General features: G+C 41.1%; 1 protein-coding gene across 2 annotated transcripts; it reads left to right on the top strand.

Moving 5' to 3' along the window:
* The first annotated feature begins 11 nt into the window (after positions 1–11).
* On the top strand, positions 12–25019 carry ALKBH1 (alkB homolog 1, histone H2A dioxygenase). 2 transcript variants are annotated; one of them, XM_008536570.2, is made up of 6 exons: positions 12–227; positions 2736–2844; positions 6649–6811; positions 19428–19518; positions 22602–22795; positions 23833–25019. In XM_008536570.2, exons 1-6 carry the CDS (start codon positions 45–47, stop codon positions 24260–24262), a joined length of 1170 nt encoding a protein of 389 aa, XP_008534792.2. In that variant the 5' UTR covers positions 12–44; the 3' UTR covers positions 24263–25019. The 2 variants fall into 2 exon arrangements, with proteins under 2 accessions (XP_008534792.2, XP_070449389.1); XM_070593288.1 differs by having other exon boundaries at positions 25–808.
* The last annotated feature ends 675 nt before the right edge of the window (positions 25020–25694 follow it).

Genomic DNA, 25694 nt, shown 5'->3' with positions numbered 1-25694 from the left:
AGCACGGGAATCTGCTTCCAGGTCAGAGGAGGCCGGGCGGCGAGATGGGGAAGATGTCGGCGGCCGTGGGTTCAGTGGCGACGCTGGCGGCGGAGCCGGGGGAGGATGCCTTTCGGAAGCTTTTCCGCTTCTACCGACAGAGCCGCCCCGGGACCGCAGACCTGGGAGCGGTTATCGACTTCTCGGCGGCCCACGCAGCCCGCGGCCCGGGCCCCGAGGCCCACAAGGTACGGAGACAAGAGCGGCGCGCGCCTCCCCGTCGCCTCGCCTGGCTTGTTGGAGGGGCTTCAATTCAACTTCACCTCTTTCGCTTCCAGACTGACTGTTATTGAGCGATCCCCCCCCCTCCATGGGCTGGCGTTGAACTGCCACGATGGCGGTGAAGATTCCGCTGCCCGTTTCTCCACGCGGCCATTCCCAGCTGCGGCCTCAGTCAAAAAATGCCTGGGAATTGGGGTTCATTCCTTCAATTAACTGTCTACATTTCTACTTCAAACCGTGTAAAAACCCCTAAACCGTATTCGTAGACGTCAGGGTAGCGGCTCTGCAGCTGGAGAAAACCAACCGCCCGAGTAATCCCAGAATTGAGGGGGATGGATGTTGTTAAGCCTTTGTCCGAAAAACCGGTGCTTGTCTTCTCTCGGCCTTTTCGACAGAGGGCGTTGAAAGGTTTTGAGATAATCTCTTCAAGTGGAAAGTAAAGGGCAAACGAATCCATCCAGCATCGTTATTTCTTCCTTTCCCCATGGAAATTAAGAAAAGTAACATAAGAGGGGACCGGGAAAACAGGAAGAATCACAAGTATAGCGTAATGTATATTTTTTTTACAATCGCTTTAACTCGGGATGCCTGATCCCTTAATTTGCCTTTGGTGCTGTTCACAGGTGGCTGTTTGAGGCATTCTTTCCAAGCTTAGTAACAGCTCTCAATAAAAGTGGAATGCTGTATTTGTCCAGAATTCAGCTTCTTAGAAACTTCATTCGTTAGCAGAAATGGTCTTAGAATTGTCAAAATAACAGAGAAAGTCTGCACCCCAAGAATAATATACTTGACTCATGGGACAGCCCCTCAGACCCTCATTCAGCCCTTTTCGCCTGTATTTTATCCTAATACTTAAACACTGTTAGAATGTAAACCACCTGAGGAGGAGATGTTGTGTCTAGCACAGTACCTAAAACAGTAAGCACTTAATAAATATGAGTACATAAAAACTGGAGTATTTAGTTCCCCTGCTCAAAACAGATTGAAAGTAGCAAATTAGAAAGAAAGTTGCTATTACAAGACACCTGATGCAAGCAGTGGAGACAGTGATGGCTAATGGTCTGGTGAAGGAGGAAGCAGAAAAACTTTTTTAAAAAAACTCAAGAGATTGGGGCTGGCCAGTGGCATAGTGGTTAAGTTCATGCACTCCGCTTCAGAGGTCTGGGGTTCGCCAGTTTGGATCCTGGGCACAGACCACTCATCGAGCCATGCTGTGGTGGCATCCCACATAGAACTAGAAGGACTTACAACTAGGATATACAACTAGGTACTGGGGCTTTGGGGAGGAAAAAAAAAAGAGGAGGATTGGCAACAGATGTTAGCTCACGGCCAATCTTCCTCACAAAAAACAAAACAAAACAGGTTTTGTTCAGCTTAGTATATGGTAGAATAGGTCCATAAACTTCAGGTCTGAGGATGTTGCTGAATTACAGTGTGGTATTAAGTATGATCTATTTAAGAAATCATTACAAAATGTTTAAAATAAAAACATTTTCTCAGCCCCCACGTACCCAGAAAAGTTAGCTGGTCAGGACTCTAGAGAGTTCCAAATAGCCATTTTATGATAGAGACTGTTTATACACCAGCCACTTGGTATTTTCTGGAAGTCTTCACATTGGGGAAGTTAACAGAATAAGGGGTCATATCCCTTTGGAAGAAAACTTTTGATTTATTCTCAGGCAAGCCAGACTCTAAGTTTATTATTCATGGAAGAATAAGGTTTTTTTCCCTAAATGTCCCTACTTTAGTGACTGCATATTGGTTTCTTAACCAATTTAATGAACCATCCATAAGATGCTCTTAGATGCCAAGAAAACTTAATGAGCCCCTGAAAAACTTAATTTCAAATTAAGTAATCAACAAAGACAAAAAGTTCTGAGTTTTAGTTTGAAGTTTCATCTAAAAGAAAGCAAATATTGTACTTTTGGCAGACAGGATTCCCAGTGTTTTATTGAAACGTTTTTTCTGTCTGGTCAGAGCACTCTTTTTCCATACTCTCACCCTCCGCACCCTGGTATTCTTCATACCTCTGTTAAAACACTTAACTGTACACAAGTGCCTCAGAAGCGTTATTGTTAGCCCTAACCAAAGCAAGCGGTATTGTGACTCAGGGTATTTCAGTACACCAAACACCTTTCATGATTCAGAGTCCTATGATAAGTCACAAAGATGTGGAATCACAGGAAAAGGTAGTCTTGAAGGCCAAAATCAGCCTGCTTCTCATTATTTCTTATCTCAACTTTCTGTAGCTCTCTAGTGTTTGTTAGGATATAGATGAGGAAGCTGAGGCTCTAAGAAGTTAAGTGACTTAGATCTAAGTCTTACATCACCTAAGTAATAGAACTAAGTTTAGGACTCTAGACTTATGACTCCTAACTTTGCCCCATACCAGAAATGTCTTTAGAGGTTTGAGGTTCTCAGAGTTGACCTATAAAATAGCTTTAGCCCTCTGACTTCTGTTTCTTTCCTACCAGGTGGTCAGATCTCAGCTAAGTTTGTCCTCAGTGAGTGACCATGATGCACACAGAGCAGGACTTCAGCCGGTCAGCAAGTGGCGAGCCTATGGACTCGAAGGCTATCCTGGTGAGTGCAGCTGACCTCAGAAGGTGAAATCACCAAATCATTTGTCTAATTTCAGAGGAGGAGCAGTAAGCAAGTGAATAGACAAAGGAGAAAACTAAACAGAAATGTTCCACTCCCATACCCCTCCTAAGGGGTCTAAGATTTCCGTTTATTTAACATTCCCAAAGGATAGAGCAGGAGTCAGGAGTGCCTGCCTTATATTGCAGAAAGTGACACACCAAGTACAAATCAAAAAGTAGGACATTGAGGGGCTGGCCCCATGGCCAAGTGGTTAAGTTTGCACGCTCCACTTCGGCGGCCCAGGGTTTTGCCGGTTTGGATCCCCAGCATGGACATGGCACCGCTCTTCAAGCCATACTGAGGTGGCATCCTACATAGCACAACAGAAGGACCTACAACTAGAAGATACAACTATGTACTGGGGGCTTTGGGGAGAAGGAGGAAAACAAAACAAAGAAAGATTACAAGAGATGTTAGCACAGGTGCCAATCTTTAAGAAAAAAATAAACTAGGACATTGACTCTGGGCTCCCTGCCACAGCTCTGAACCCCTATTCTGGCAGGAGAGCCGCTTTGAATGACAGAATAATTCATAACGGTCACTCCATTCACAAAATCCCTGCATTCTCAAATGGCATGACAATAGCTTAAAAATTGTTGCTATCAGCAAGGCTGAACATTTGAAAAGAGAACAATTAATATGATCAAAAGTCCTAATAAACTATATAATCTAGAACTTTGAACTTTGGTGATGTTGGATAACTCACTTTACAGATAAAGAAATTTAGATAATACTGCGAAGTGGGTAATGTTATTAACCTTTTTTCTAGGATAATGGGGTCATTGTAGATTAATTATTATCAACCATTTAGAAAATACGGAAATGCTTTATTTGGCCAAATAATCTTATATCTGCCATCCTGTTTCTTTCTAGAGGATGTAAAGTTAGCACTGCACTTGTGATTTCAAATATAGATTAAAAAAACATAGGATTCCCTAAAAAGAAATATTCGTTTTCATTGTGCAAAGGGCCAGATCTATGTTATAGCTTTTAATACATCTTGACCACTGATGTATTTGTTAATAACATGGGAAGGTGTAACAGCTTTAATACTTCCTATAAAAGGCCTCTTGAACTTTAGTTCTGTTTTGAAGAACTAGAGACTTCAATCTTGGGGCTGAAGTCACAAAGGAGACAGTTGAATGGTGGAATTTGTGTATGAAAGCATTGCTCTCCATGAGTTTGGGTAAATGAGGAGCATGCATCACCAGCAGTCTTTCATGCACTTTTTGTTTTTGAAGGCTGCTCTTTACCTTTCAGACCTAGCTCCTGTTTTCAAGGCTGTGTTTCTCTGTTGCCAGGCCTTCTTCCCTTAACAGATTGTTCAGACTACAGTTGTCAGCCCCACTTTGGTTTTCTATTGTCCAAGTTGATGTACATTTTGAGGTTTTCTAGTATTTCACACTTAAGCCACGTCATTTGAGTTGGTACCTCATTATGTCCTTAGAGACTTTATTCTGTCTTCTCTGCCATTGTAAGCTGCATTTAATAGAATCATCATGTCCTAAACATGGGAGATGACAGTCTCACCTTACTCTGGCTGGATCAGTCGAATTGTGTTTACTTCTGGATCCTGTTTATTCTAAAGGAACCTGAGTATACCACAACCCGTCCTTATGAGAGTGAGTGGGAAGATGATGGGTCTGAAGACCAGAAATTCAGTTTAGGGAAGAGTATAGTTGAGGGGGAACGTGATAGCATGAAACATCTGAAATGTTGTCGTACACTAGAAGGGATGGGAAACAGTGCATACTAGTTAAGACCTAGGTTCTGACGCCAGGATACCTGGGTTCACATCCTGGCTCTACCATCTACTACTATATGACCTTGGACAGGTTTTTTAATCTCCCTTGGCCTCAGTTTCCCCATATGTAAGATGCGTATAAAAATAGTATTGACTTCATAAGGTTGTTATGAGGATTAAATCTAAGTGTACATGTAAAGTGCTTAGGTCAGAGCCTGGCACATAGAAAATGCTCAGTAAATGTTAACTGTAAAGCTGGAGGTATTTATCAGGAAGAATTAAGAACTGATTTGGGGTTGCTCTGTGTGTTGGAACCTAAGACCAATGCATGAAAATTAAAAGGAGGAAACTTTTAACTCAACAAAAGGAAGACAACAGTTGTCTGGAATGGACTGCCTAAAAGGGTATTAAATTTCCTGTTACTGTTCAATCTTGGACTAGATCAGAGGTATTCTTCCTTTAATCTGATATTTAGTGGGTATTATAATCTTGATAAGATTTTGTAAAATAATGATGATAGCAGATGGTAAGTTGTTGGGGGTTTCTTCGTATCTTTTTTTTTCTTTCATAATACTGGCAGTCCTGTCACTCTCCTAAATTATTTGGAGAATTTTACTGATACATGAAATGCATAAGTGGCCTCCACACTTATAAGCAAATGTTCTCATTCCTGTCCTCCAATTTTAGAGGAGAAGAGTTCCTTTAGTTCAAAGCCAGTCCCTTCACTTTTTTGATCCCACCGTCTTTCACCTCCTCCAGCTTTCAGGCAATGCTCTCTTTTTTTCCTCTCACCTGTTTTCAGCCAGTTCCTTTCTGCTGGCTCTTTTCTCATAATCTATAAGCGTGGTTAGGTCTTTCCAAACCCTAAAAACCATAAAGTCTCTGTAATTCTTTGTTCTTCTGCAACTACTCCTCAGCCTTTGTTTCCTTCCATAGCCAGGGCTTCTAAAAGGCGTTATCTGTATAGCTGTCTCTACTGTCCTGTCTCCAGGTACTTCACAAGGACAAAGGTTTTCATCTCTCTAATTCTTAAGAAAGTACATAGTGGGGCTGGCCCAATGGTGTAGTTATTAAGTTTGCACGCTCTGCTTTGGTGGCCTGGGGTTTGTGGGTTTGGGGCCTGGGCACGTTCCTAGCACTGCTGGTCAAGCCACATTGTGGTGGCATCCCACATAAAATAGAGGAAGATTGGCACAGATGTTAGCTCAGGGCCCATCTTACCAAAAAAAAAAAAAAGAGAGAACATGACATAGTGTGTGTTTCTTGAGTGTTTGATGAATGAATCCTTACCGTGCATAGGATTCCAGTTAAATATTCTTATTCTTTTTTTACAGAGGAGAAAAATCAGGTTAGATTACTTTTCAAACCAGAAAGATCTTTTCAACACACATGCTGCAGCTATTTACTTCGTGCCATACTCAACAGATGTACAGACCGTCTTTCTTCCCTGTTAGTCAGGAGGCAGAAATCACACCAATTATTTTAATGGGATAACTTAATATAAAGAATTGTTAGCCAGATTGTAGAAAACAGAAAAGGCAAAAAGGGAGCACTGAGATGTCACAAAGGTAGTCACTGCAGGAAGCAGCTGCCACCTCGTGAAGGGATGATATCTGGTGAAAATTTGAGGGATGACTTTGGTACTCTCAATCCTAAAGTTTGCTTTGGGGTAACACAATTGATAATTGTGGAATATTTCTCTTCGGAATAACCCACAAAGCCAGATATTTGCCTAGTGATAGATGTCTAATATTCATCATCAGAACTTAGCTTTTCATTGACTTAAAGATACTCCTCTTCCTCTAAAATTCGAGGATAGGAATGAGAACATTTGCTTTTAAGTGAACATTGCTTTAAGAAGCTGCTGGAAGCAAGAGCAAAGGGAGATGGGGAGTAAATAATAAAGTAGTGGGCATAAGAGTGTCAACAAAAATAAATTATCTGAATAACTGATGGAGAATTTCCTCCTCTCCTTTTTTCCCCACCCATCTTTTGTATAGGATTTATTTTTATCCCAAACCCCTTCCTCCCAGGTTACCAGTGGCACTGGGTAAAGCAGTGCCTTAAGTTATATTCCCAGAAACCCAACGTTTGTAACCTGGACAAACACATGACTGAAGAACAGACCCAAGATCTGTGGGAACAGAGCAAAGAGTTTCTGAGGTAAGTCTTCTCAGTCACAATAAAGTGGTAGTTTTCAGTGCAGGCCATCCCAGATCTTTAAAGGAACTACTCTGTAACAGTGCGGTGAGAGTGACTGACCTGTTTATTTTTCCCTCCTTTCCACATCAATATGGCACAGTTACGTTCTTTCCCCCAGGAACATTTGGACAGATGCTTTGACAGTTACATTAAATTGAGATCCATTTTAAAGATTTGCTTATTGTAGCTTAGATGTTGAGTTCATCCTCATTAATCATCAGATGATCCGTTTTCATTCAGTTTCAGCCCTTTTTTCTACTTCAAGTGAGTTCCTTTAAAGACTTGTGATATTCTGGAAAAAAGTAACACTGAAAGCTCTTTACTTCTGCTCTACTAGATGAAGTTAGTGCTACCAGCTGTTTTATGGTAGGTCACTTGTTCTTCATCATAAGAACTAATGTTTGTACCTTAATGTTTCAACATTCATTCATTCCATAAGTATTTATTGAGGGTCAGTTGTGTACCAGGCATGATGCTAAGCATTGGAGAAAAAAAGATAAATAGGACACTGTCCCTGTACTCAGGAGTGCAAAGTCTGTTGGGAACTCAGTATCAACAGGAATAATTGTAATAGAGTTCAGAAAGTATTACAATAGGTGTTTAGAAAAGTGCCATAGGGGCCGGAGGAAGAAATAATTCTTCCAGGCAGGAAGGAGGTGTCAAAGAAGAAAAAATGATTTTTTAATTGGGTTCATTTTCCTGTTATTTTCTCTGTCCATTTGAACTGGGTCTTCAAAAATGATGAGCAGTTTGCTGGTCAGAAAAGTAAGAAGGCTGTTTTGAGTAGAGAAAGCAGAGAGGTGATATTTAAGACAGTAAGTTGTTGCATGAGATGGGAGCACAGGGTGTGCTCTCGAGTTTCTGCTATGTCTCAGCCACTGTGCTTGGCTATTAGAGAGTCAAAGGCAGAGAAGAGACAGTTTCTGCCTTCAAGGAATTTGTGGATTAGTCGAGGACAGAGACATATAAACATAGAATTAAATACAATTTGGCAAGTGGAGGGATACAGTTTATAAGATACTGTGGGAATGGTTTCTTAGGTGGCTGGATTGGAGGTAGATTGTGGAAAATGCTTCCTGAAAGTCATGGATAGAATTGGCAGAGATGAAGCAGGAAAGGTAGTTTGGGGCCAGATTGTGAAGGGTTTGGTGATGCAGAGCACTAGTTTAGAGTCAGATTGCCTAGATTCGGATCCCAGCCCTGCCTCTTACCAGCTCTGTCAACTTGAGCAAGTTGCTTAACCTTTCTATGCCTCATAATAGTCCTTTCCTCATTTAGTAGTGTGAGGATTAAACAAGATATTCTGTGAGAAATCCTTAGAACAGCCTGTTGAAAGCATTGTACCAGCTTTGTGTGTTCTATTTGGACTTAAGTGGATCCAGTGGTGCAGTTTTCAGAAACTGTCATGCTAATTCTAACAGGAGAAATAGAAGATTTTCTTAAGTTGAAAAGGGAAAGGAAAGCTAAAATTCCTTGTTTTTCTTTTAAAGCCTTCTTGGTCTTTGGGTTATGGTATAGGCGGGGGCAGTCATGCACCACTTAATGATGGGGATACATTCTGAGAACGTGTCCTGAGGCGATTTTGTCGCCGTGCTAGCATCATAGAGTACACTCACACAAACCTAGATGGTATAGCCTACCACCCTCCCAGGCTGTATGCTACTAATCTTATGAGACCACCATCGGATATGCAGTCCGTTGTTGACTGAAACTTCATTATATAGTACATGACTGTAGTGTCTTCTTAGAATTGAGGGCAGAGTAAAAGAAGATCATAGTTGAGTGAAATTAGTCAAAGAGAGCTTAGGGTTTGTTATTAAAGCAGCCTGCATTTTCAAGTAATTGAATTTTTTCCTTCTGACAAATAACTGCAGAAATCCCAGTTGTCATCTTCTAAGATAGCTCAGATGGATCTCTTTGATAAATCATCCTGTAAACAATGGTGAGATACATTTTTTTTTTTTGGTCTAATAAATTAGCAAAAATAAAAAATGTGATGGTCAAGGATTGGAAGAAACTGATGTGCTCAGACATTGCTGGTGACATTGAACATGTCTTAGGGCCCTAGTTCTCCTTCTGTCACTATGTAATAAGTGTTTCAGTTCCCTCATCTGGGAAACAGAGGGATTGGACTGAATAAGATATTCAAGGTGGTTGAATCATGGTCAGTTAGAGCCACCTGGACAGTACACGCAGCTCTTGCCACTTTCCCAGAGTGTAAGAGAAAGGGAGAGGGTCTGTGGTTCACAAAGATTCCCTGGAGATTCTGATTATCTACCATAACCTCCACATTGAGAACTGCTGAACTAGAGGGCTTCTGAGATCTTTTCAATTTTAGCTTTCTAGGTTTCTATTATCAGGGAAGAAGAAACTCTAAGTAGGAAATGAAGAAAAAATACTTATAAGCAAAAATAGGTCTGTTCACAAAACTAGGGCAGCTCAATTCTCTGCTGTGTTCAAAGTTTATTGTCAGTGAAAAGCATAGCTAGAGATTCTTGCACAAGAGTACGATAGTTAGGTACAAGCATCTTCATTGCAGCATTGTTTGTAACGGGAAAAAATGAGAAACAACCTAAGTGTCTGTAAGCCGGAGTTCAGATAAATCAAGCATGACATACCCCACAATAGAATATAGACACTATGCTGCCATTATAAAATCTGAAATCTGGGGCCGGCCTGGTGGTATAGTGCTTAAGTTTGTACATTCCACTTCGGCAGCTCTCAGGTTTGCAGGTTCAGATCCCAGGCATTTGTCAACCCATGCTGAGGCGGCATCCCACGTAAAATGGAGGAGGACTGGCACAGGTGTTAGTTCAGTGACAATCTTCCTCAAGCAAAAAGAGGAGGATTGGCAACAGATATTAGCTCAGGGCCAATCTTAAATCTTAAATCTACCCCTCTAGCAAATATGGTAATAAATAAATAAATAAAATCATTTCTCAGCAACTCCATCACAACCATCTTAGTCTAAGCCACCATCATTTACTGCAGTAGCCTCCTGACCAGTCTTCCTGTGTCTGTTCTTGTGCCTCTTCAGTCTGTTTTCTGCATACAGTATAGAAATCATGTCACTTCTCTTGGAGTTTTTCATCTGCATACTGCAATTCAATTCTAATGCAAACCATCCAGAGTTAGCACAGACATCACAAGTTAAGGGCATGGTCCCCAAACAAACTGCCCTCACTTCAGACATCAGCCACAAGTTTGGGAGATCCCCAGGCTACCTATACTTCTGACCCACTGGTTACAAATTCAGGTGAGTTCCCATGACCCCCCTTAGTAAATCACTAGAATGTCTCACAGAATTCAAGATAGCATTATACTTATGATTACAATTTTATTATAAAGGATACATATCATGACCATTCAATGAAGAGACATATAGGGCCGTGTCTTAGAGGGTCCAAAGTGCAGAACTTCCGTGTCCTCTTCTTATGGAATCAGGACGTGTCATCCTCCCAAGAAGCTCTCCCAAGCCTTAGTGTTTAGAGTTTTTATTGGCGTTCACTCCTTAGCCATAATTGATTGAATCATTAGCCACATAATTGAATTCAATCTCTAGCCCCCCCCCCCACCTGTCCCCTGAAGTCCAGCTAATATCAGTTGCCGGAAAGCCTCAAGACTCTAATCACATGTTTGGTCTTTCTAGCTTGACAAACCTACATCCAGAGTCATCTGCTTAGCATAAACTCAGGTGTGGTCCTAAGGTCCACTGTGAATAACAAAGACACGCCTATCCCTCCCAGAAATTCCAAGAGTTTAGCTCTCTTCCAAGAACCAGGGACAAAGGCCAGTGAAATTCTTTGTTATACAACCTCATCAGACTTAGAATAAGATCAGAAGTCTTTACTATGGCCCAGATGATCTGGCCCCCAGCTGCCTTTCCAGCCTCATCTACCATTCCTTTTCATTCATTCTTCTCCAGCCGTCCTGGTCTCCATGCTATTCCTTATACACATCAGTCATGCTCAGATTCTTTGTATGAGCTGTTCTTTCTACCTGGAAATCTCTTCCCTCAGATAATGATGGCTTGCTTCCTTTAGGTCTTTATTCTAGTATCATCTTATAAAAGATGATTCCCTTATCTTTCAATTAAAAATAGTCCCCTGTTTCCCCTCACTCTTTATCTTCTTGCCCTGTGTTTTTATTCTTCAATGCGTGGTAGTCACCAAATATATATTTGTGTAATTAATTAGTTAATGGATACTTTCGTTTTTGCCTTTTGAATTTTGTGAATGTATTATCTATTAAAAAATAACTTTGTAAAGAATAAGACAAGGGGCAATATAAATTTAAATAAAGTAGCTTAGCTTTATTTATTCCATAAATTAGCTCATGAAATGCTTTGTATCCATTTTTGTATATGTGGAAAGTTTTTTCCATTGATATCCTTAGTGGGGAAGCAGAATTAATCCCCTCAACTTTCTACTTTAAGGCTTTGTTTATGATGCTATTTTAGCACTTATAATAGTGAATCCAGTCATCTGGCCCTTCTCCCTCCCACTGCCTGACATGCCCCTGCCCCCACCCCCAGATCTTGAAATTTTTACAGCCTTGATGCCAAGCGCAATTCTTTGTATATATGAGAAAGGTGCTTAGTAAGTATTATTTTCATTAAATTGATATGCTAAATTTGAGAAGGATCAATTAAAGACTATATAGTACCTTTCTGTCTTATTTTCATTAGTTTATTAAATAATGCACATTGGTATTTTAGGAAACGTTTGATGCTAGGACAAATATGGAGATTAAAACTCAGTCCCTGCCTTTGAGGAAGGGACTGTTGGAGGAGGAATTCAGGTTACGTAAAGCATGTACAAGACCAAAGCCTTATTTTTGGATAGAGGAAGTTGCAAAGTGCTATGGGGACACAATAGAGGGAGAGGTTGTTACCAAACTAAGTTCGTTTTGCCCACCACACGATGTGCCAATCACCAAGATGACGAGTTTGCAGAGAGAAAGGGTTTAATCAGAAGGCAGCCAAGTAAGGAGACAGGAGAATCAATCTCAAAGCCACCTCCCCAAAAACTGAGATTAGAGATATTTATGGGATAAAGAGGCAGGGTGGTCTGAAGTGGGAATAGATGATTGGAGGTAAAGATAAGTGAAGTAATTGATGATCAGCAAGCATAGTAAAGCTTCATGGACACATGTTCACAAAATGGCAGCATTACTGTGATCTGAGGGTGGAGTTTTCAGCTCCTTGATGTCAAAAGGTCACCTATTGGACCCAGGCGCAGCTGATGAGTCAGTGGTCTTAACCAGCCTGAACTGGACAAGGAGTCAACTCTCAGCTCCTGAAAAACTCAAGCACCTGTTACCATGGTAACCCAGGGGTCAGAGATACTATCTATAGGGTGGCTTTTAGTAATGCGTTATCTAACTACTTTTGCAAACAGACGACTAACTGAGTATAGTTAAAGCAAGTTAGCCCCTGGTTTCAAGACTGAGGCTAGGAAAAAGATTCCCCGCCAGCAGTGAGTTTGAGAGGGCCAGCCAGTGATGCGGGAGTTGAGTTCGCGTGCTTCTCTTTGGCCCGAAGAGATTATGAGAAGTGAGAGAAAGAAGTTAGAATTATCCCCAGATTTCTACGTGGCAGTTAGGGTAATACTGAGGTCTTGTTGTTGTTTTTTCCAGTTTTATTGAGATGTAATTGACATATAACATTGTATTAGTCCAAGGTGTACAACATAGCGATTTGATATATGCATATATTACGAAAGGATTATCACAGTAGGTTTAGTTTGCATCAAGCACCTCACATAGTTACAAATTTTCTCCTTTTGATGAGAACTTTTAAGATCTGCTCTCTTAGCAGCTTTCAAATATACAGTACAGTATTGTTAACCATGTCACCATGCTGTACATTACATCCCCAGAACTTATTTATCTTATAACTGGAAGATTTTACCATTTGACCACATTTACCTATTTCACCCACCCCCACCTGCCTCTGGCAACCACCAGTCTATTCTGTTTCTACAAGTTCAGATTTTTTGGATTCTAAATATAAGTGAGAGCAATACAGTATTTGTCTTTCTCTGTCTGACTTATTTCACCTAGCGTAATGCCCTCAAGGTTCATCCATGTTGTCACAAATGGCAGGATTTCCTTTTTATAGCTCAATAATATTCTACTATGTGTGTGTATATACACGCCACATTTGTTTATCCGTTCATTAGTGGACACTTAGGTTGTTTCCATGTCTTGGCTGTTGTAAATAATGCTACAATATTTATTTATGCAAAACAGTATATGTTTCCTCAAAAAATTAAAACTAGAACTACCATGTGATCCAGGAGTTCCACTTTTGGGTACATATCCAAGTGAAACAAAATCACTATCTCAGAAGGTTATCTGCATCTTCATGTTCGTTGCAACATTATATACTGATATTTTTAATGGAAATGAGTATTGGAGGAAGATCAGAATGAGCAGAGACAATCCTAAGTGTAATTTGGGGCTTACTGTTTTTGAAATGCTTGTGGAGTATCCAGGTGGAAATGTTTAGTATGCCTTTCGAAATATGGAACTGAGCTTAGGAGCAAAATCAGAGTGAGAGAGATATAGGAGTTACACATAAAGGCCATAGTGAAGTAGTGGGAAGGGATGTGATTTTTTTTTTTAATAGAATACATACAGAGAAAAGAAGGCCATTGGCCCTGGGGAGCATCAGCTCTGGGTTAAAAAAAATACGTTGTTAGAAACCAAGACAGGAACATGTTTGCAGAATAAGAGAAGGGCCAGCCATGTCGATAGACCTAAAATTTGACAATTAAGTGATATAATTAAAACTAAGAAACTAGTTTTGGTAGAGTGGTATAAGCAAAAGTCAAATTGCAGTGAGGGGAGAGAGTAAAGGCAACAAATATTGAGTCCTTTTAGGAAAGTTTAATTGTGAAGGGACGGGAGACATGGGGCACATCTAGGCGGGACATAGACAGGGTACTTCAGAGAGAGGTCAGCTTAGGGAGATGTTTTTTCTTAAGTATGTGGAAGTGTTACACATTTTTGCAGATCAAGAGGAAGAAACAAGTGCAGAGGAAGACTTGAAAATATGAGAAGAACGATAGTCAATGGAGAAAGGCCTCACAGGCTGTGTCGGGGAAGTGGGAGACGGTATCGGTGGAGAATTGGCCCTCGTAGAAAGAAGTAGGACCACTGCTGAAACCCAGAGGGCAGGATCGGGTGAAGATTTTGAAAGGTTTAGGAGGTGGAGGGGAGGGAAGTTGAAATGGTTGTGGGTCATTTGATGAGGCCTCTGTATTCTCATTGTCCTCGAAGGAAATAAGAGCAGGACTGAGAACTTGAGATGAACGGTTAAGGTGTAGAACAGGCGGTAGAGGATTAGAGAAGGCTTTAAATACTTGCAGACAGCAAAAGGATGTTAGCGATTAAGGTGGAATTGGATGCCCATTTGCAGTGATTGACTTGGGGGTTCAGGTTGAGAAGGAAGACAAACCTGGAATCACTCAAACTCTGAAAAATTGGAGTTCTGAGGTCAGGAGATGGAACTTTAGCATTAAAGGAAATGAGAGATGGGGAAAGAAGAAGGACTTGCTGTGGTCATGGAGGGAAGTATTCAGAGTTGTGAAAGATACAATTCCCAAGCCTTTAAAAATGATTAAAAAACAAATACCTGCAATAGGATTTTTAAGGTTTTTTTATCATAAACAATCTTCAGAATTTTTCTGTCCTGAGTATTTTTGCTTTCACGATAATTTGCCAATGTCCCTTAAGGCAAAAAAGAAAAGGAGATACCCCTGCTTAGTTATGTCACCGTAACTACCCACTGCACAGAGTGCGGACAAGCAGGACAGGAGTTCATTTGCACCTGGTTAGGGTTCAGTTGAAAAGTGCTACAGAACATGATTGCTGAGAGAAGTGCCGGCACTCACATAAAGCACTTACTGTGACAGAAAGTGAGCAAACTGCTGTGTGGGCACATTTACCAGGGGAGAAGGTGCCAGCACACCCATCTGTCATCCTCCTGCCAGTGCCTGGAGGAGCAGCAGGGGCAGGGAGCAGAGCGTGTTTCTGTGTGCAGTGAGAACCAATAATCAGGGTCGTACTTGCTTGAAAACATTCTTTTGGATAATTGGATAAAATTTCAAGTTAGGTAAGGTGCCAGCATACTCCCTGCATTCCTTAGGGTGGATATCGCAGCTCCGTTGGCACTAGTCAGTGCCTTCTTTTTGCACAAGTCAGGTTTAAAAAGAGGACAGCCTACCCCCTGCATTAATCCCTCAGTATTTTCTGCTTGAAAGTGTTCTGGGAAAGTGTTAAACTTGGTTTTGGCCTTGCAGTATTCACAATGTTCAAGAGTGAATATTTTGGAGTTTTTATTACCCGAGAGGCCTGTGGGTATTTGGGGACCAAAAGGGTCCCTGAGTAGTACTGAGACAAGAAATGTCTTAGTGTTGGCCAGTCCTGTTCTCACATTTTGAGGCAAGTGTTATAAAAATTGTTGCTGCTCTCCTTCCAGAAATTCTATACAAAGGCAGGAATTGAAATCGAGTTCTCAGAAGAGGATATGAAATGAGGGGTGTGATCTTATACCTATGTGAGTCTAACACATTACACAAATGTATATATAAAAATTCTCCTCAAATTGGCACAAACACTCAATGATCACAACTCTTTCACTAAGCAAATCTTAAGCCTTTTTCTTTTCTTTTTGTTATTAAGACTGGGCTTACTGCTTTTGAAAGTAAGACTCTGCTGGCTTTTTACATCCTTGGACCAATCCCCCTCCATAATATAAGGCAAAGCCCAAAGCCTTTCTTGCAGTGATATAGTTAAACTAGAAAAGAGATGTTCTTTCGGATTCCGAAAGAAGGAACTAAATTTTAAAAGGTGTATTATAGGGGCCGGCCCCATGGCCGAGTGGTTAAGTTTGCGCACTCCACTTTGGCACCCCAGGGTTTTACAGGTTCAGATCCTGGGCGCGGACCTAGCACCGCTCATCAGGTCATGCTGAGGCAGCATCCCACATGCCACAACTAGAAGAACCCACAACTAAAATATACAACTATGTACTGGGGGGCTTTGGAGAGAAGATGGAAAAATAAAAATCTTTTTAAATAAATAAAGGTGTATTATAGGGTGGTTCTGTTCATGCTTGATTGTTACTGTCATTTTGATGATTTTATTTAATAATACCATAAACCTCTGTTACTTGTAATACTGTATGCCCTGTTCTTAAAGAACATTAGACTGAATCTTTTGATGGAAAAGCGCCTTGGTTTTTTTGTGTTTTGTTTGTTTGTTTGAAGATTTTATTTTTCCTTGTTCTCCCCAAAGGCCCCCAGTACATAGTTGTCTATTTTTAGTTGTGGGTCCTTCCAGTTGTGGCATCTGAGACGCCGCCTCAGCATGGCCCAGTGAGCAGTGCCATGTCCACGCCCAGGATCCAAACCAGCGAAATCCTGGGCCGCCGAAGTGGAGCACGCAAACTTAACCACTCAGCCACAGGGCCAGCCCCTGAAAAGCACCGTGTTGATGCCATATCAAGTGTCTGAAATACCATCACCTTCTGAATTATTTTCAGAGCTGCATTGTTATTATCTGCATTTGTTCAGATTGGTCTGGGTTTGATATAATAGTATGAGTTCTTCATCAACAATAAATTGATCTCTTATTGCACTAGAAAGAGATGGAGGTGTTTTGTTTTGTTTTTAAATTTTGCCTACAATGCTGTTTCTCAAACTGTAGTCCCCAGACAAGCAGCATCAGCATCACTTGGGAACTTATTCAAAATGCAGGTTCTTAGGCCCCACCCTAGACTTACTGGATCAGAATTTATAGGCCTAGGCCCAGCCATGTGAGTTTTAACAAGCCCTCTAGGTGATTCTGATGAGCATTAATGTTTGAAAACCACTTGGCAAAAACTACGTGGGGTACACTGGTTCTGTAAAAGCTTTCTGCTCGGCTCTTTGCCTTCTCTTAAATACTCAGGACACCATCTGTTTTGAGTTCTTGATTCCATTTATACACTACTGACTTCAGCATCTTCCTTTTTTCCCTCCTTGAAAATACATAGCTCCATTATACATGAAATTATCATCCTTTTCAGCAACATTTTCTCCTGTCTTTGAGATTGTCTTTAAATAAGGACTTGGGTCCCAAATACTCTCTTAGAAAGAGAAATAAATAGAATGGATCACTCTGTAGGGTAGTTTTGTAACTCTGGAACTACATTTATGTTACTGTTAACCACAAGATTCATATGAGTCCAGAAATAAGAGGTCATACTTACTTTTCTGTCTGAAGGCTACTGAAATAGAATATGTTCTCCAGAGGAATATCAGGGAGTTCTTTTATTTGTACCTTTAGCTGAAGAAACAGTTGGTAGAACTCAGATTATCTTAATAACTAGATTGCATTTTTTTTTTAGTTTTTACGCACAGAAAATTTAAATAGTGATAATTATACATAGTAACTGTTCACATCAGCTATTTGCAGTCACTGGCCATTCCTACATATTTTTTCTCCTAAATTGTTGATAGTTGTCTGTGGCCTTTTGTGCCTAAGACCACACCCAAGTTCAGTGATTCACCAGGAGGACTCCCAGGGTGCAGCAGAGAGTTGTACTCACGGGTCAGAGTTACTACAGTGAAAGAATACAAAGCAAAATCAGCGAAGGGAAAGGGCATGGAACAAAGCCTAGGGAAAAGCAGGCTCAAGCTTCCAGAGTGCTCTTCCAGTGAAGTCACACAAGATGTGCTTAATTTTCCCAGCAACAAGTTGTGACAGCATGTGAGAAATGTTATCTGCCAGGGAAGCTCAATGCCCAGGTTTTTACTAGCGGCTAGTCACATAAGCAGTCTCTGCCTGACACGTACCAAAATCCCAGACTCCCAGAAGGAAGGCAGGTGTTCAGCATAACCATGTTGTTTGCACAGTGAGCTACAGTGTGGGAGTGGGGTGAACCTCCCCCAAATCCAAGTTTCAGCTGCCTGCCAAGGGCCAGCCTTGTAGGCGGGCCTTTCAAAGGATAGCAGTCAGATCTGCTGTGCCTCTTTTCTGCACAGCCGCCCTGAATAAAGCAGGGTTTGTTCCATTCCTTTTAGCTACAGGTCTTGATGTATGTCTGTGTCATGATATCCTTAGAATGTAAACTCTGTGAGGACAGATAAGCATCTATTCTGTAAACTCAGTCAGACATCAAGATGAGTGCCACTTACAGTGTGAGCCTTTAATAAATCCTTTGCTTCTGCTCATGCCGTTTTCCTGTACTGCCTACTGCGTCACTCTCTGTTTAAATGCTGGCCATTCTTCAGTGCCATGCTCAACTCTCAACTCCACCATGAAGGCTGCGCTGATTAAACAGCTGACTTTGAGTTCTCCTTTTTATTTCTGGTGGCCCTCAAAGTGTTGTGCTGTTCATTTCAGTACTAGATTTTACTGCCTTGAATTTCCCCCTCATTTCTTCTTATACTTATCCCCCATCAGAATGTAAACTCCTTAAAGCAGTCTAGTCTTTTCTTTTTGAAACAGCAGTGGTTCTTGGACCAAAAAAAATTTGATTAGTGATGTAAATTACATGGAAAAAAATGATTAGGCCTAGCATTCTTGTATTTCTAGGTATTTAGAGGTAAATCAAAAAAGCATTCTGTTTAGAAACAGAGTAGTTAATCCCATAGATTTATTCAGACAACACATAATTGCAGAAAGGGCACCTCTCTATTTTACAGAAACTGCCTATGGTTTGAACAAGGGGATGTCAGTAACCACATCAATTACAGAGGTCCTTAATTGTTAGCTAAACCTCACTTATCTAAACTATGTTATACAGGATTAAAAAAGTTGTGTTCAACCATTTATTTTTGATTGTATACTGTATTTTTCCAAACTTTTCCCCAACCTGTAATTCTGGGAGGCCACCATCGTTATAGACATAGTGATAACTGTGATTGATACCCTACTTTTAGGAAACCAAATCGAACATGTTCTGTTAGCCAAATTTTCCATTACCCATAGTGCTCTTGGTCCCATTTTCCATGAATGGGTTAAGATATTTCTGTTGTCATTCTTGTTTTACCATTATTGAGATGCTGAAAACTTGCCATTTAAAATTGATCACATTTAGGGGCCAGCCCGGTGGCACAGTGGTTGAGTGCGCACATTCCCCTTCAGCAGCCCGGGGTTCACCGGTTTGGATCCCGGGTGCGGACATGGCACCGCTTGGCACGCCATGCTGCAGTAGACATCCCATGTATAAAGTAGAGGAAGATGAGCGTGGATGTTAGCTGAGGGCCAGTCTTCCTCAGCAAAAAAAAGGAGGACTGGCAGCAGTTAGCTCAGGGCTAATCTTCCTCAAAAAAATAAATAAATAAATAAAATTGATCACATTTAGCAAAGGATTTAGAACCAAGGACTAGAAATTAGAAATGCTAAAATATTTTTTAGTATTATTATATTCTTGGTCAACTCATTTATCTGTTCTAATTTCCCTTATCAAGATCTTGGCTAACAGTTTATACGATGGAATACCAAATTTAGATGCCAAGGTCCTTCAAAAGGCCATGGCTTCCATTTGAGATGAATAAGTCCTCTTTGTCTCCAATCTTTGCAGGTGTAAAGAAGTGAATAAACGGAGACCCCGAAGTTTACTAGAGAAACTGCGCTGGGTGACCCTAGGCTACCACTATAACTGGGACAGTAAGGTATTCAGATTTTCTTGCTAATTCCATTATTTTCCATTTTTATGCTTCTTGGGCCCCACATAGTTGGATTTCTTCCTGGCCAAACTTAAAGTATCAGATTATGCATTTGTGGAAGGCTCTCGTTCATTTACTCCCTCCTAAAATCCTCGTGATACAGTCTCTCAAGAGGAGTGAATAATTTAGCAAGAGAAAAGTAGTTCTTCGTGTGCCCCCAGGTCGTATGTCATCGGAAGTCATCAGTGCTTTCTCCAAGTAGCTTTCAGGGATATAGATTTTTCTTAACTGCATTTGAGAGCAGTTCTCAATTATAATCTTTATTTCCATTATTGTTTGGTGTTTGTTGAGCATTTGTTTTCTACTTAACGTCTGCCTGGAGTAAAAGAACCTCCGTATACTTCTGATGTTCTGTTTCATCAACTCAAAAAAGAACTTTCAAGATCTAGATCCCTTTGCCTGCTCTCTAAGATCTGAGCAGGAGAGAGCTGGGAAAGAATGTCCTACAGTTAACAAAGTTCCATGTTTTCCTACAGTTAACAAAGTTCCATGTTTTCCTACAGTTTCTTCTTTCCTGAGCTCTAAGCTTCAGGAAATGCCTCTTTTGTCACTGGCAGCACAGTGCCTCTTGTCTCAGTGAGGTGTTTGCTGCCAAGCGGAAGGACTAATCCTAAGAGAAAATGGAATTTAACAGATTGGTAGAGACCATCCTCCTCCTAAGCAGTTTACTTTCTAAAAGCTCTATCGGGGCCAGTCGCTTGGCCGAGCGGTTAAGTTCGTGCGCTCTGCTTCAGTGGCCCAGGGTTTCGCCGGTTCAAATCCTGGGCGCAGACATGGCATTGCTCATCAAGCCATGCTGAGGCGTTGTCCCACATGCCACAACTAGAAGGACCCACAACTAAAAACTACACAACTGTGTACCGGGGGCTTGGGGAGAAAAAGGAGAAACAATAAAATCTTTAAAAGCTCTATCGTTTCAGTCAACTCAGCTATTAACAAACATATTAACTGCTCAAAGTAATGATAAATAGTGCTCAAAAGTAGTCATGATGTGATTCTTCTTTTCAGCAGTACAGACTTAATGGAAATCTGGATACCTGTATTTGGGGAAATGGCCGTGTGATTTTCTTTGGGTTAGGCAGCCTGGGTTTGAATCCTCCTTCAATAAGGATCATGCCTACCTCATAAAGTGATTGTGACACTTTAATGATTAATGCCTACAAAGTGATTACAACAGTACCTGGCTGTCCTAAGTAGTTAAGTACACTAACACAGTAAATGTTAGCTTACCGTTTTTTATGATACTATTTTCAATGTTGATATTGTTCCTCAAGGACCTCAAAGTTAGAGCCTCTTTTACTAAGAAAAACCTGGAGTGGAAATTATCAAAAACTCTGAATGAGTAATCAGAGAAAAGTGAAAGAAGAGTAGTGCATGGACAGTTTAAATAGGATCGAAAGCCCGCAAAGGGAATTAATTCATCCCAGCGAGGCCATCTAGTGCTGGAACAGCGGCCCCGAGTGGTCGATCTTCTGAAAGACTAAGTGTAAAATGGTAGAGAAAACTGCAAAGTTCTCCAACTGCACCCTTAGTTTTGAGAAATCAAATAAGCTCTTGTTATTTGCAGTTCAAGAAAAGGAGAAGAAAAAAATAAAGATTCCAACTGAAAAGGCTTGACCATGCCTTCAAGACTTCTCACTTTTCCTTTCACAGACACCTGAAGTGAAAGTTCACTTCAGCCAAAGTAAACGCGTTCTCTCCACAGCTGTGGCTGTTGCTCCAGCTGGAGTACATCAGGACAGGAGTAGAGACAGGAGACAAAAGTGGATTTTCCAGTCACATTGGAGGCTGACTGAGCAAAGGGAGCAGTGAGAGAGGAGCCTCCAGACAGGGGAGGATGTCCGGTGCTGCAGGCCTCCACAGCCAGCGAGCCCTCGGACTCCTCTGCAGAGAAGGCTGCGCCTTGTTCTTCTCAGGAATTGTATACATTTTGAAGAGTAGGTGTTCTGGCCTTTGGGCATTTTTGTTTGTTTGTTTAGAGAAAAAGGAGATTTGTGATTCTCAGGTGCTAAAAATAGAGGCAGTTCAGGGAGGTAAGTGCTGAAAATTACTTCCATTTTAAGGTCCTACCTTGACCATGGTATAAGTTTCAATTCAGATATTTTGAGCGTCATCCCATCAGATTGACCAGTGAAATAGGCACGAGGCCATGTTGCAGGCTGAGGGGTTGAAAACCAAAGTGGCTATAGTATTTGAGTTGCCTTTCTTTTAAAAAATAAACTTTGTATTTTAGAATAGTTTTAGGTTTACAGAAAAGTTTAAAAAACAGTGCAGAGAGTTCCCATATACCCCACACCCAGTTCTCCCTGTTGTTACCATCTTGCATTGGTATGGTACCTTTGTCTCAATTAGTGAACTGGTAGTAATACATTATCGTAGGAGTGGAGTCCATACTTGATTCAGATCTCCTTAGGTTTTAACTACTGTCCTTTTCCAGGGCACCACGTTACATTTAGGTGTCGTGTTTCCTTAGGCAGTTTTTTTTTCTGCTTTTTCTCCCCAAATTCCCCCAGTACATAGTTGTATATTTTAGTTGTGGGTCCTTCTAGTTGTGGCATGTGGGGCGCTGCCTCAGCATGGCCTGATGAGCAGTACCATGTCCACGCCCAGGATCCGAAACAGTGAAACCCTGGGCCGCCAAAGCAGAGCGCACAAACTTAACCACTCAGCCACGGGGCTGGTCCTCCTTAGACAGTTTTGAGTTGCCTTTTTACCTAGGAGAACTATGCTGTTTGGGATTAAAGTACACTGGAGAGAGGTGTAGTAATTGCTTCGGGTGTAGGCTCCTTGCAGGGTGAGTCTGTCTAATTCATCGCTGCATAGCCCAGTGCTGCCGTATAACAGGTGCCGGGATTTTGAATGGCTCATGATTAGATTACTGGATGCCTCGAAAACGGGTGGATAAATCATGTTATGTTAATATGACATGTAAATTAGATGATTTAAAGTGGTAATTAATCTTATGCCACAGTTTCCTGTTTTCCTGAGATCATTGTTTATTTTTCTTATTTTCCCTACTTTTATCAAAGAAATACTCAGCAGATCACTATACACCTTTCCCTTCTGACCTGGCTTTCCTCTCAGAGCAAGTGGCTGCTGCCTGTGGGTTTCAGGGTTTCCGAGCCGAAGCAGGGATCCTTAATTACTACCGATTAGACTCCACGCTGGGGATCCACGTCGACAGATCTGAGCTGGATCACTCCAGACCGCTGCTGTCGTTCAGGTAAGTTCTAGGGGTTTGGGATTACTGTTTATCGCTTCATTCCTGTTTCTAAATCATTTTCAAGCTAAAATGAGAAAGTAAAAACATTAAACTTTCAAAAATGTTGGACTTCTAGGCATCTTAACAATGTATTGTAAGTAAAAGTATCCAAGTCTTTTAAGAGTAATGGCCAAATTATAGTTAATATTTCTGTTTAAATTGCATGGAGTCTGCCTTTTGTGATGAGAGGTCTTGTCAGTGTCTGTGGAAGAGACAAGTGGGAGGCCACAGGCAAAGTGAGCAGGCTTTTTGGGATAGAGAAGAACACAGCACAGAAGCCTGAATAGTTTACTGTCCTCGCCTCCCTACCCATAACTTTAAATTTGTGCAAAGTACTGCACCTGTATCTCACAAAGAAAGCGCGTGGCAGAATCTTTTATTAATTGCTTTATCTTTAAAGTGAACAAGAATGATAAATATAGTAAAGGACTCAAATAATTTTATTGGAAGACTTTGTCTTAAAGATGCATCAGTAAAACTTAAATAGGTAATGTTGAAACTGAGTTTTTAATTGGTTTATTTTAACTGCTTCAGATTTTATTTTTCAGCAATCCCGTGGGCTCTGATAAGTTGAAGTAGCTGATTGTGGGTTGGTCACTCATAGACACAAGCCACAAGAGAAAGATCTTAGCATAGTTTAAAAAGGAGGATTTGAGGGGCCGGCCCGGTGGAATAGTGGTTGAGTTTGCACATTCCACTTCAGCAGCCGAGGTTTCACAACTTCGGATCCCAGGCACAGACCTAGCACCACTCATCAAGCCACACTGTGGTGGTGTCCCACATACAAAATAGAGGAAGATTGGCATAGATGTTAGCTCAGGGACAGTCTTCCTCAGAAAATAATAGTAATTTTTAAATAATAATAAAATTTAAAAGGAGGATTTGGGAGCAATGAGTGTTAAGCTGAAATTAGAAAATAATGCAGTTGGCAATACTTTCCCAACCATGGTTAGTAACAGAAACTTACAATTGTATATTGTTTTACTTATTTTTTGTAGCTTTGGACAGTCTGCCATCTTTCTCCTGGGTGGCCTCAAAAGAGATGAAGCCCCCACAGCCATGTTTATGCACAGTGGTGACATCATGGTAATGTCAGGTTTCAGCCGCCTGTTGAACCATGCAGTCCCAAGGGTCCTTCCAAGTCCAACGGGGGAAAGCCTGCCTTGCTGCCTAGAGACACCTCTCCCGGCTGACCTCCCTGGAGATTCAGTGGTAGAGCCCTGTTCTGTGGAAGACTGGCAGGTGTGCGCCAGCTACTTGAAAACCGCTCGTGTTAACATGACTGTCCGACAGGTGCTGGCCACAGACCAGGACTTCCCTTTGGAACCCATGGAGGAGAATAAAAGAGACATCACCTCAGAAGGTGTCTGCCGTTTGGATGACGAGAATAGCCAAGTAAAACGAGCTAGGTTAAACCCTGACAGCTGAGACTCGGAGAACCCATTCTTTGACTCAAGCGGGTCTTGTAAGTAAATGACCTTGCTGTTTTGTATTGCCATAGACTTTGGCACCAATACAAGCCAAAAACAGAGACGGGGAAAAACTCATCATTGATCACACTGTTGCCTTGGAACCCATTCTGGAGAATAAACTGATTAGCCAGCTTGCTCAAAGAAGTGTTTGACATGGTCCAGTCATGGCACTAATGTATGTGAGAAGTCCAAGGAGATGTGACCGTCCACAACAGCCTTCTCAGCCTCTGCCATTTTCTCTGAGGCAGGCAGAAGTGTTTTCATGTCCATGGAGTCTTTAAATACCTCAGATCTTATTAATGGGAAACAGAATACCCTTCCCTCCACCCCATCTGGTGATTTGTGGTAAAATTTTGGTTCCAGGAGCCAACCATTTGCCTCACCTTCTTAATTCTTCCAGTCAACGTCAAATTCCTTGATCTTCTCTTCCATCTTTTCTGGCCTTCACAGAAGAATCCTATACGTATTACAACAATGGAACTGGAAATCTCATCCCCTAGAAAAGAAATTAATCCAGCTCTCTCTCTTGCCTAAAAGGTAAATGTATATAAAAACCCAAGGAAAGGGAAAGAGGAGTTTCTCCAGATGTTTTTTAGATCTCTAAACTCTTCCTTTGACTTTTTAATGCAGTTTTAATTGTTGGAGTAAAAAAGCCCCAAGGGTGTTTTGTAACTGTTTTCTCCCTGAATAAACTTACTTGATTTTAAATTAAAGATCTGTATCTGTCTGAGGGTCAGTGTATCTGAGATTAGTTTTTTTCCTATTTTTGCTTGCTGTATTGTTCATGCTATTGGAGCCCTCTAAGCTGTCTCTGCCCTGCAGACTCCTGCTCTGCCCTAAGTATTTGTGGCTATCTCCCAGGAGAGAATATTCCTTGATATTCCAGTCACTGCTGTCTTCTTTGATGGTAGACAGCTTGGAAATTGCATGAAGCACTGACAACCCACTATCCCCGGGGCTAAGTTACATTACATTTCTCTGGACCTCGGTTTCCTCATTCATAAAATGAAGATAATATTTACTACCATCTTCCTAGAGGAATAGTGATATTTCAAATGATAAAAGAGAATTGAGTGCTCCTTTCTAGAAACATGTGCCAATATTTTCTTACGTGTACTCTTAGAGGCGTCCCAGCTTTATGTGTGGATGATTGGCTGGAAGCCACTTTGATACCTGCTCCTTGGGACGTAACTTGCTGAATTTGAATTTCTCTTCTGTCCTGCCTTTTTTTTGTTATGAGGATTGAAAATTGAGTTCATATTGTAATCCTTGGTAAGTGCTTTTTTTTTAAGGAATACAAATTAATGGATTCATCCCTTATGTGTAACTAGGCTGTAAAATTAGTGCATGATAGGAAAGTTTTATATAATTAAAATTACCACTGGAAA

Source organism: Equus przewalskii, chromosome 25 (assembly GCF_037783145.1).
Source record: "Equus przewalskii isolate Varuska chromosome 25, EquPr2, whole genome shotgun sequence".
Classification (NCBI taxonomy): domain Eukaryota; kingdom Metazoa; phylum Chordata; class Mammalia; order Perissodactyla; family Equidae; genus Equus; species Equus przewalskii.
Note: the sequence above shows the minus strand (reverse complement) of the source record. Positions and strands in the feature narration are given on the sequence as shown.

Excerpts from the sequence above, each read along its gene's own strand:
- ALKBH1 (XM_008536570.2), top strand. The coding sequence starts at position 45 with ATGGGGAAGATGTCGGCGGCCGTGGGTTCAGTGGCGACGCTGGCGGCG. Across the intron at positions 228-2,735 it reads CGGGCCCCGAGGCCCACAAG|GTGGTCAGATCTCAGCTAAG; the intron begins GTACGGAGACAA and ends CTTTCCTACCAG. Across the intron at positions 6,812-19,427 it reads CAGAGCAAAGAGTTTCTGAG|GTGTAAAGAAGTGAATAAAC; the intron begins GTAAGTCTTCTC and ends CAATCTTTGCAG.